The sequence below is a fragment of the Mauremys reevesii genome, linkage group 21 (assembly GCF_016161935.1).
Source record: "Mauremys reevesii isolate NIE-2019 linkage group 21, ASM1616193v1, whole genome shotgun sequence".
In the NCBI taxonomy this organism is placed as follows: domain Eukaryota; kingdom Metazoa; phylum Chordata; order Testudines; family Geoemydidae; genus Mauremys; species Mauremys reevesii.
The window spans coordinates 19,164,977-19,177,652 of NC_052643.1; the positions used below are offsets into that span (position 1 = coordinate 19,164,977).

General features: G+C 38.1%; 1 protein-coding gene across 1 annotated transcript in view; it reads left to right on the top strand.

Moving 5' to 3' along the window:
• The window catches only part of CAMTA1 (calmodulin binding transcription activator 1), an 833,035-nt gene that overhangs the window by 25,389 nt on the left and 794,970 nt on the right, over positions 1-12,676 (top strand). The window contains exon 2 of the mRNA XM_039508612.1: positions 10,711-10,829. Coding sequence (XP_039364546.1) covers positions 10,711-10,829 — 119 coding nt within the window. The remainder of the gene's footprint in view (positions 1-10,710; positions 10,830-12,676) is intronic.

Consider the following 12,676-nt stretch of genomic DNA (forward strand, 5'->3'; position numbering starts at 1 on the left):
AAATTGCATATTTGTGATTTAGTCCAAAAACTATATTATTGTTCCACTTAGTTCCTGATTTATATCTCTTATTTATAGGGTTAAGGATTTATTTTGGAAAAGATGAATCCTCTATTGATATTTCAGTGGGAGGATTTAGAATATTTGGTAGACAAGCAGTTTTTAAAAAAATACCTGTTTTATATAGCACTTTTCATCAGTAGTTTTCAAAGCACTTCACAAAAGAGGTTGTTATAATTATCTCCATTTTACAGCTGGAGAAACTGAGACCCAGAGAGGTGAAGTGATTTGCCCGAGGTCACCCAGCAGTCCAGTGGCAGAGCCAGGAAAGAACCCAGGTCTCCCGAGTCCCAGTCTGGTGCTCTATCCAGTAGGCATTTCCTTCAGTAGCGATTATTAAATATTATACAATTTAATTATTATTTAATGCAAGAATTCTGAAACATGGTGAAATGACATAAATCAGTGTGTCAGTGGAAGGCTATAATACCTGGGTGTAAATTGTACAGGAAGACCAGATCCAGGTCATAAATATGCAGAAGTAACATTGCACTTAAAATATTTTGTAGATTCTAAGTGAAGAGGACTACGCAATAGAATCTTTAGTTGTAAATTTCAAATCATAAGAATAAAAATCTGATAAGGTGTAAGTACCAGTTTCTGAATCAGGATAGTGAATGCACAATATTGAGGGAGATCAAAGGTACAAAATCTAAAACTGTAACAATATGTGACTTCATCTACTTGCATATAACCTAGTCAAATGTCATGTCAGATAGAGCTCATAAAACTGGATGACTGGACAACAAAATGGCAGATGAGATTCAGTGTTGATAAATGCAAAATAATGCATTTAATGCATATTGGAAAACATAATCCCAATTATACATACAAAAGTGGTGGGGCCTAAAGTAGTTGTTACCACTCAAGAAGAGATCTTGGAGTCATTGTGGATAGTTCTCTGAAGACATGCACTTAATGTACAGCGGCAGTCAAAAAAGCTATCCATCTTAGGAATTTTTAGGCAAGGGATAGATAATAAGGCAGTAAATATCATAATGCCACTCTAAATTCATGGTATGGTTACATGTTGAGTATTGCACGCAGTTCTGGTTGCCCCATCTTAAAACTATATTAGAAATGGAAAAGGTACAGAGAAGGGCAACAAAAATGATTACAGCTACAGTACAGCTTCCATATAGAGGTCTATAAAATCATGACTGGTGTGGAAAAAGTAAATAAGGGAGTGTTATTTACTCCTTCTCATAACAGAAGAACTAGGGGTAACCAAATGAAATTAATAGGCAGCAGATTTAAAATAAACAAAAGGAAGTATTTTTTCACACAACACACAGTCAACATGTGGAACTCCTTGCCAGAGGATGTTGTGAAAGACAAGACTATAACAGGGTTCAAAAAAACTAGATAAATTCATAGAGGATAGGTCCATCAATGGCTGTTAGCCAGTTTGGGCAGGGATGGTGTCCCTAGCCTCTGTTTGCCAGAAGCTGGGAGTGAGTGACGGGGGATGGATCACTTGATGATTACCTGTTCTGTTCATTCCCTCTGGGACACCTGGCATTGGCCACTGTTGGAAGGCAGGATAATGGGCTAGATGGACCTTTGGTCTGACCCAGTATGGCTGTTCTTATGCTCATATGAGAGAGAGACTAAAAAGACTTGGACTATTTAGCTTGGAAAAAGAGATGATTAAAGGGGGTTATGATAGAGGTCTATGAAATCATGAATGGAGTGGAGAAAGTGAATAGGGAAGTGTTATTTACTCCTTCACATAACACAAGAACCAGGGTCACCCAATGAAATTAATAGGCAACGGGTTTAAAACAAACAAAAGGAAGTACTACTTCACACAACACAGAGTCAACATGTGAAACTTGTTTGCAGGGGATGTTGTGAAGGCCAAAACTAATCTAATTATTTTTAAAATCTATTTATAGATAAGTTTTTGGAGGATAGGTCCATCAGTGGCTATTAGCCAAGATGGTCTGGGTACAAACCCATGCTCTGGATGCCCCATAGCCTCTGACTGCCAGATGGTTGGACTGGACAACAAGGGATAGATCACTTCACACTTGCCTTTTTCTGTTTATTTCTCTGAGCTCTGGCATCATTCTCCTAGGTTGAACAGAAATATTCTTTAATTGAGTGTGGATACATAATAGAAGAAATCAAAATTTTATAGGTAGAAAAGTTAATTTTGCCTTTTATCAATTGACCATTGTGTGGAGAGATATTGATCATATGTGAATGGAGATTGCTGTAGTCTGGTGAATCTGGCACCCATAAATTGAGTGGCTGTATCAAGCATAAAAATCAGTTTCTTCTGCAGCTTTGCCTGAAAGCAAACTTGAGTCACAATGGTGATCTGCACAACTCCTTAAGTTTCAATTCCTTTAGTGACACCATCATCTGTTCCAGATTCTAAATCTACTTTGTCATAATAAAGTACAAGGTTTTTTACCGTGCATAAATTTGATACAGATTTTTTTCTAGCTACAGTGTATTCAGTGGACCAGGCAGTAAGCACTGTAATAAATATAGCTTTCGAGATCGTTGAGATCTTTTTGTCAGTTATTGGGCTAGTTGCACCTCTGACCCCTTCTGCTCTCTGTGAGTGCACCCCCATTCAGGCCTGCAGGCAATCACCTCTTTTGGGGAGGAATAGTGTGATTCTCCCATTCTCAGACCAGGCATTGGGCTGCAATACCCTGCTACTAACTGGTTACATCGGTAGATCTGACTTCAGAATCTGCAGTTCTGTTCCTCAGGAGCTATAACCAGTGGCATCCAGTGACCAAAATGTTTTCTTAAAGCAACATATTGTTTGTTTAATATTAAAGCATTTCAGAGAAAATAACTTATTACATATTCCTGTTTTACCGAAGGCTTATCATCCCCCTGGAAACTTGGGGAAGGCCCCAGTTGATTCAGACACTATTGCAGGACATGTCTCTGTGTCCCTATCAGTCTGTTTCCTCCACAAATTGACAACTACTCCAGCTCCCTCTCTAGAGACCTTTTACCCATTTAGTGTCCATTACTAGGCTCCCAGGCTTGGAAAAACAATTGTGGCTTTGTCTTTGGCTGGGGCCTAGAAATAAGCATCTTCACTAAGCCATTGTCTTGTAATTGTCCCCAAAGGTTTGTTGGGAGACTGCTTATTTAGAGCTATTGAGTTGCCTTTCTGTTTGTTTTTCCAACAGCTCCCTAATAAGCTAAACCAATACATTTGTACAGAAAGCCCAATGTAGCAATATAGTGACTATCTTGCTAATCAGGTCGCATGCAGTAATTATTACAGATCAGAATTCCTTGATAAAATAGCAGCTCCACATTCACCACATCTTTCTTAAGATATTTTGCAATTTCCTTTCTAAAAGTTTAATACTTCATGGGTGTGAATATATTTTGAGCCCAAGTTAAGGATGTTTTCTGCAAATTATAGAGTATTTTAAAAATCTGTAAAACTGAAATGATGTTTAGCGAATATGGTAAATTATGTTAAATGAGGTGGCAAACTATTGGATCTCCTGTTTCATTTTATGAAGAGGTCTGGAAATAGGAACTTCCTATGGACAAAGTAACATGTTTTCTGCTTTCATGCATTTCACAAATTAAACTGCCTAGCTGTGACAGCATTAGCTAATTTGCAACTGCATGGTTGTAACACAGTATTAGAAAGAGGACATTGTCCTTTTGAAATTAAACCAAATTTTGTTGCTGCAGCAAGTAATCAGATTGTATTTTTTTTACTTCAAAATGTACTTTGGGCTAGAAAATAATATGTGACTTACCTTTATGTAAAAAATAACTTTGAATTACCTGGCCCGTAGCTGAAAGGCCTTGTCCCAAACTTGCCCGTTTCCAGTCCCCTCTTCTCAGAGTACTAAGAAGGCAGAGCTCTTAGTCATAGTTTAACTTGTATATTTGGGCAGGGGGCACCTCCAGTCAAGCCAACAGGGCTGTGCATGGGGACAAATTCTGTGCTGGCCCACAGGGGCGCCATTTCAAATTTTGGGGAGGGGGATCTTTAACTATGATTCCAAGGGCTACTTAGGCAACTGAAAGCTATTTTTTTATTTTTATTTTTTTAAGATAACTTAGAAATTATCTGGCAGGAGCACTGTATCTAATTCCTATATCAAGAAAGAAAATTAAATAAATACTAGACTCACTCCGCTTTAATACTAACATGATCTGACATCTTGTGGCAGGTCACTTAAGGGACACTGGTTAGGTTTAAAATTGTAATGTATATTCTTTCTCAGATACTCTTACTAAAATCAGAATGGACCATCATGATCATCTAGTCTGACACCTGCACGTTGCAGACCACAGAACCTCACCCACTCACTCATGTGGTAAACCCCTAATCTTTGGCTGAGTTAGTAAAGTCCTCAAATCATGGTTTAAAGACTTCAAGTTACAGAGAATTCACCATTTATACTAGTTTAAACCTGCAAGTGACCCATGCCCCATGCTGCAGAGGAAGTGAAAAACCACCAGGGTCTCTGCCAATCTGACCTGGGGGGAAATTCCTTCCCGACTACTCATATGATGATCAGTTAGACTCTGAGAATGTGGGTAAGATCCACCAGTCACTCAGCTCATTCCCAGCATTTCCTGTTCTTTCCTGCCAGACCTGACTCTATTTTTCTTGGGCTTCTCTGCAACAGTGTTTTCCCCAGTCAGTTCTTAGTTCTTTACTTCCCATTTTATACTTTTAAATTGCTATGGCTTTGTACTCATTTGTTTAATTTACTAATTGTTAGTAGAGTTTCAGATTTTACATAGATTTTTTTCCTAGTAAGACATTTCACTCTTAAAATGCTCTTTTGTGCTGAAAAAGACAACTGCACGTATTCAAACAAAAATGATAAGCAATTGCCTGTGCTGATTTTGCAACCAGTATCACCTTCTGATATACATTGAACTTTTACAAGTCATGAAAGCTGAAATGCTTCAAGTAGGAGATATACTTCTCAGGATTTGCAGATTGAAGTCAAATGATTTAGGAGCACAAGTTCCATTAGGTCCTTTTGAAAATCCCAAGCATATGTCCCTAAATATGAGTTTAGGAAACCTAACTTGAGGCTCCTGTTTTTTGAGAATTTTGGCCTATGTATATTTTTAAAACAAGTGACTGACTTTGTTAATGTATTGTCAATGCTGAAGAAGTTTTGTTTTGAAGTGACAAATATTTTATATCACTAAGTTTGTAGTACAGATACAATTTTTGTTCCTGATACTGCAAACATTTATGCACTTATTTAACTTCAAGTACATGAATAGTCCCATTGAAGTTAATGGGACTATTTCTGTAGGTAAAGTTACATACCTGCTTAAGCATTTATAGGTTCAAGGCCTTAATTTTCAGTACTTGTGCATGTGACTTTGATTATTGTTTGTCAATTAGTATCTCAAGGGGTGAATATACCCCATAGAATTTAGAGGGAGATTATCACAAGGAAAAGCTTTTTTTTTTTTTTTTTTCCTTTTGCTATTATCATAGTAGATGCATGTTATCCAGAAAAGAAACATGATCTGCTAGGGCAAGTTTTCCATTGTATTTATGGGATAACAAACCACTTTAACCTTACTATAGGAGCTTACTCTGTGTGGCACAGAATGCCTTTTGCCATCAATTTCATGTTAACTTCGTCACAGTTCTTGTCAAAGTTGAATGGGTGAGATTTCCATTATCAATTAGATACAAAGAATTTTTTCATTATGTGGCATCTGCTAGGCTTAGAACTGCTGTCTAGCTTCTGCTACTGTGAGGCATCTTTACTTGATGGCTTAAAAAAGTGTTTTCTTTAGATCACAGGATAATAAATACTAAGGTAATAGGAGTGGAGAATGCTAAAAGGTGAGCTCATTTAGCAAGTGAATATTGAGCTTAGGAGGGGATGAGGAAGCATGTACGTATCATTAAAGTAACACGCTATTTTTTGTTATCTTCAGTGTCATTTGGTCAAATTTACCATTCAACATGGTTATATCTGCTTTGGATGTCATCAACTCTGAGTGTCATCTCATACAACAGTATTATTTGGATGGCTGGATCATTTTTAGGCCCTACCCTGAGATGGATTTTTCATTAGTAGTCACTGTGGTAAAGCAGAATGGCAGCTACTTCTTCCATGCTGCTGATTACTTTGAAATGGTCTGGCTGAGTGGTTTTAAGGTTGGCTTTAGCCATTTTTGGAGCTGTGAATGTGTACCTAATTATTAGTTATTCTTAAACTTTATTTTGGTTTAAAGTGTGCTTATCAGATCACCCAGTGCATATGCAATATTCAATAAACCAATTTTAGAGCCTGGTTATCAAATACATTCTAACTTTCTCTCTTACCCCATTGCTGAAAAGGAGAATTAACTTTAGACCCTTTCTAATATTCCCTTAAACAAAAACATGTGAAAATAAGCTTTAGCTCTGCAGTGTGCCTGTAGAGTCAAGGGCCCTGGTCTGAAAGTGCCCTGTCACCAAGACCCCTTTTAATTTAAATCTGGGGGGTGCATAGTTGGTAGGCCCCATCTGATCTCCATTCACAGAGTATAATAGGAAGAGAAACACTTCATTTTTAAGTATGTGGATTTGAAGTGTTAGGATCTGAGGTCTATCAAGTATTTGTACCGAGTTGTTGTATAGTTTCAAAGCAGCAAGTTGAATTAGTACCCTGCCAAACTTTGCCCCTCTCAGATCACTGTTTACAGAAGTCAGTTTCGCCAGAAACTTTTTTCAGACTTGAGAGATTGGTTGTTCATCAAGGAAAACTTCAAGTATTTAAAGAATTTATTCTCTCATTTTATATTTTGTAGGTTCTTAATAATTCCAATAATTTTGGCTATATTCTTTTCCAAAGAAATTGGTACAAGTGAATTTGTACAGAATACTGCATTAAATAAGATCTCAGAAGACATAGGACATACTGGATCCTGGAATAATATCAGACTGGGAAAAGTCTTTCCTGTTTTGGCTTTGACATTACAGCATGAACCAGTATCATCCAATTTCTTGTAGAAAAGAGCAAAATCCAAAGTGAAACCAATATTCATGCTAAGAGTTGCACTCAGATATGTTACCCTGAAAGGGCCATAAGAGTTGCTGTGTTACTCCTGGAGATCAGCAGCTTATGTACATGGTTGCTAATTGCAAGAATACAACCCATTAGAGTAGACATTTATTGTGGAGTTTATCATGAGATCTAATTAAAATCAAAAGATCCAGTGGATCTAGTTTGCTCTCTCAGTTGCACTTTGTCCTGTTTGCAGGCCTAGTTGTACACTATTTCTTTTTTGGTCTCTCTGACTGCACCCTCTCAGGTATCTGGCCTTATGCCTTCAGCTCTCTGAGAGCTGGAATTTCTCAGTTTGCCCACTCTTGCATTGGCCCCAGTACACTGTGTATTGACTGTGCTAACTCAGCAGGGCCAACTGGGTTTGATACCTGCAGTTCTTCTCTTTGGGAGTCTATGACCAGTGTTAAGTATAATGGCCAGACAGTAGGGTTGCCAACCCCCAGGATTGGCCTGGAGTCTCCTGGAATTGGCATCAATCTCCTGGCGACTATTGAAAGCAATCTGGGAGGATATTTAAATAGGATATTTAGAGAAAATGACATTATGTCATCACGGGGTTGGGGGGGAGGAGGGGAAATCTCCTGGAATAGCTTCAATCAGCGTTGGCAGCCCTACCAGACAGCCTTGCATCAAAGAATTGTTTAGTCTTAACAATAGGAATATAGCATAGTTTTAAAATCCTTTTCTCTCTATCTACGTGCATGTCTCTTACCTAAAGCTCTACCATCCGGTGATGGTCTAATTTGAGAGACACTAGTGGGTCTTGGGTGTCAGCCTGAACAGTTTCCTGACAGCGATTAATCTCTCTCTGGAAAAGAGTGTCTTTTTATCCAGTCTGAGTTCTTTTGTTGTTCTCAGTTCCCAGTACTGCCGTGTGTGGCAAAACAAGTTTTGCACCTTGACTGGAGTCATGAGGTAGAATCCGCTCAGGCATTGTCTTTTAACCACTCTAAATTGTTTACTGGGGATTGGCATAGCTTGAGTCATTTCCCCCTTCCTGCTTGTTTTCCCAAAAGTCCTGTTGATTTAACTCACTATAGTTATGTAGTAAACATCCCAATAACCTGGCCAACACGCAGTAGTCATAAACTATTACAGAGCAGCTCGTGTCTGTCACACACATCACTGCATATCGTATAAAATAATCTGCTGTGCTTGCATGAGCAGTTGATCTAACAGGATGCAGATTGTTGTACTTCACATAAGAGAGCACAATCAAGTCTTAAAATACTTGAGATATTCAGCTACTAGCTTGCACCCAGGTTCTGCTTTCCAAAGTGATTTTAAAATCCTCCTAATCTTGTATTTCTCATTTTACTTGTTATTGGTTACTGTAGCTATACATTACTATACCATAGGTTCTCAGCCGTGTGTGTGTGTAACTTTCTATTGGTGGGGAGGTCCAGTTAGTTGGCCCATATTTGGGTGAGTGATGTTGCAACACCATGGACTGCTCATGGGGTCACAATGCTACAACAAACATGCAGGTTAGTGTCTGAGGACCTCCTGGAGGAAGTGAGTCTCGGGGTGGTGGGGATTGCACAAGGGCAGCGTGAGTATCTTTTCAGCTATTGTGTGGGGGTGGCCTCCCAGGTTAAAAACATACAAAAATGTTGAGTGGGTGTGTGATTGAAAAATAATTGAGGACCTCTATAAACACTTTGAAAATGACTTCTAACATCACATTGGCTTCTGTGTTATGAAAATAAAATGGACTGATATTTGAAACACAAATCTTTAGTATTTTATAAATGTGGGGTCTGAAAAATTGACCATATACTTATGAGCCAAAGGCTGTTGGGAAGTTGATGTTTGTTTAAAAGGTACATACAGTATATAAAAACATTAAAAAAATATATAAAATGATACATATTTTGACTATTCTCACTCTGTACAACATCTAGAAGAGAAGTGGGTGGGGTGTGATAGAACTAACAAAACTTGTGCCTGTTATTGTCCAGAGCACTTGACTGATGCTGTATCCTGCTCCTCTGTTAGTCTCAAACTTAGACAATCTAAAGACAGACTCTTGCTTTGTGTATACAATGTGCAGCACAAATGAGTTTGGATCCTTATTGGAGCCTTTAGATGCTATTGCAAATAATCATGAAAATCTTAATAGTACCGGGATTTCTACTGGAGTGTTGCCATGAATTCTGCTAATAAATTTGAAGACCCAACCCTTGTGGTTACTGGAGAAAAGTTAATTTTTGTCTCCCCCTCACCCCTTTTCCCATTCTGCAGTCACCTGACTAATGCATGGGGCAAGACTTTCCATCACTCTACCCCCGGTGCCAGCCCTCTGGGTACTCTGAGACCAGGCCTACACTAGAAGCACGACATCAGCTGCGCTGCTGTAGTGTGTCTGGTGAAGACACAATCTGCTGACGGGAGCATGTCTCCTGCTGAAGTAGCACCAATGTGGACAAGCTCATAGATTGCTGTAACCTGCATCGCTCAAGGGGGGGCGGGCGGTGTTATCTTTTTCACACTCCTGAGCAATGTAAGTTAGATCAACTTAAGCAGTAGTGTAGACCTGTCCTAAGGAACTGTGTGTGCTTTCCCAAGTGGCTGAAGAATGAAACTGACCTGATTGTGGTCAGATAATCTACTTCTCACAGAGATTTCAGTAGTTAGTGGAAGTTGACAAGACTGAGTTTTTACTCTGCTGCAGCTTGGCAAAGTTGTTTCAGTATCTGAAGTGGTACTGGGGATGTCTGCAGATTTAGGCCAGGTATATACTAGAAGAGGTTTGCCAGAAAACCAAACTGGCAAATCCTCCCAGTGTAATAAAGGTAATAATTGGAGATATACCAATCTCCTAGAATTGGAAGGGACCTCGAAAGGTCATCGAGTCCAGCCCCCTGCCTTCACTAGCAGGACCAATTTTTTGCCCCAGATCCCTAAGTGGCCTCCTCAAGGATTGAACTCACAACCCTAAAAGTGCTTTTTCCAGTATAGCTTATATAACTTCTCTGAGTGAAATAATCTATACCAGCAAATATGCAGTGTAGTTGTAGCCACGTCAGTCCCAGGATATTAGAAAGACAGTGTTTGAGATAGCAACAAAGAGTTCTGTGGCATCTTATAGACTAACAGACGTATTGGAACATAAGCTTTCGTGGGTGAATACCCACTTCATCAGATGCATGTGTTGAGATAATACCTGTCATTGGACCAACTTATGTTGGTGAAAGAGACAAGCTTTCAGGCTCTGCATCTTGTTTCTCTCACTATACCAGCAAAAGCAGTTTTTTTGCTGCTATAAAAAATGTTGCCAGAAATGATGCCCCAAGCAACATTACTATATTGCCACAATTCTAATGGATACCAAGCCTTAGAAAGCTGGCATTGCTTCAGTTTATATTCAGTTGGCATTCAGAAGGTACCTTTTATGATCATAAGGGATAGATATTTGATGTTTTTAAAATGAAATCTTAAATTCTCCCAAAGTTTATTGGTTTTCCTACTGCCACTTGCCATGGAAAACTACCTGCTCCTCAGTGGCAGGTAGGCGAGTGGATTTTTCAGGTCTTGTTAATTTGATTTTACTATAACAATTTCCCCCCTCGTGTTACATGCATCATATGTATTCTTTTCCTTCTAGATGATCATGGGAACAGCAATGGCAGTCATGTAAAAATCTTTTTACCGAAGAAGCTGCTTGAATGTCTACCAAAATGTTCAAGTTTACCAAAAGAGAGGCACCGCTGGAACACTAATGAGGTAACTAATTTTTTTTCTTTTAATAGCACTTTTCTTGGTGCTTATTGTCTGTTTTCTTGTTCAAGAAAACTCAGGAAATATTGTAGGTGAAATTGTTAATATGGAAACCCATGACCTTTGGTATCTAACAGAAGCTGACTCACTTTTTGAGAAGCTTGTGTTATTTAATGAGCTTTGAACTGTGCTTGTTTCAAAAAGACAGAATGAGCATGCTGACTAATTTGGTAGGAGTCTGTTCTGTTTGTATATGTTGCAGTGTTTCTCAAAGGCGTAGTTAAACTCTACATGTGTCTGATTTAAATGTTCTTACTGTTGTCAGGACTTAATGAAGATATGGCTTTGGTACTGTACTAAACAGTATTGTTTTGAAAATGTGAAATTACTGTTAAAATGGATAATGATAGACTTCTTAGCAGTAAAGCAATACTTATTCCTCCTTGCAAAATGGATTTGAGACTTAGCTAGCTTAGCAACTACTGAGAAACCCTTGTTAAGAGCAGAGGATGCAACTAATAAAGTATTTCAGACCTGCAGTCCAGTTCTAAAAAGAAAGCAGGAGGTGATTCTCTGGCTGTGCCTGTGTAACTCTTGTTAACCATAACAGGATTTTTGTGGTTGTTGTCAAGACAAGAAATGTACTCATTCCATTAATATTCAGTTGTTTAGGGGTACAAATTAAAACTTAAAATGCAGTCTGTTTGTGTGTAAACCATGGCCTGTTGAGTCTCTTAGGCAGTAAGGGTGCAAGTTATATCTTAGTACCCTCAATATAATATTAGATATGAATTGGCTATTCACATAATACCTGTCATATTTATGGGAAGTCGTTGTATAAGATGTAGCAAGTTGTGGGGGGGGGGGGGATATTTTAGTGGATACCATAATTAAAATTTTTCTATCACTGTAATCAATTATTTGTATCAGACTTCAAAAGGTTTTAACTGAAAATGTACCAACAGAATGTACATGACAGCAGGTGGTCACTCAAGCACAAAAACAAAAATCTTAATTTGTTAAAATCTGTTTAGCAAAGTTGCAAACGTTATCACTTTTTGTCTCAAATCTAAATTTGATCTTGCAAATTGTAATTTACAAAATATTGTAATGAGATTAATTAGGTCAGGGTTTTTATTTTTTAATTGCCATCAAAAATTAAAACATTTCTAGAGCAGTGCTCAGTATCATGCTTATATGTGTTGTCACATGATTTTGGCTGCAATTTTGCAACTTAGTAATTAGATTTTTCTTTTTTAATTGACTTTCTTCTGTGATAGCATTTATATTTGCAACAAAGCATGAATTAGTAGCAATTCCTATGGTTTTAACAGATGCTGGTTTTAGAGAAATATTTAGGCAAGTACAACTCTTAATATGGCCGGAACAATAGAGCAGTATTTTATCTTGAATGAGCTTGGTGATTTCAGACACTTCTCTGGATGACAAAGCCATTAAAAAGTGTAAACTTGGTTTTTTCGTGTCGCGTCATTCATACAAGAATATCCCATAATGCTGTCATTTGTGCACATAAATTGTAAACTTTAATTATATCTCATGCAGATAGCATCTATGGTTATAGGAATCCTGGGTAAAATTACACAGTAGTTAAGTTTGAGGGGGAAATGATTGAATATGGGGTGAACTATAAGGTGTGTGGAATATGATTTGTCTTTCTGGTGCTCACGAGGTGTAATAGGCTAGGAGAAGAGATTGAGAGTATCGTCTGAATGTGGGGTATATGTCAGTCACTGTTGGAGCTGTGTTCAAATCTTTTAATAGTACTTGTCGTGGTATAATTGATGCAAGTATGTCTTAAACTATTTGCCAATAAAATTAATTTTAGCTACAAT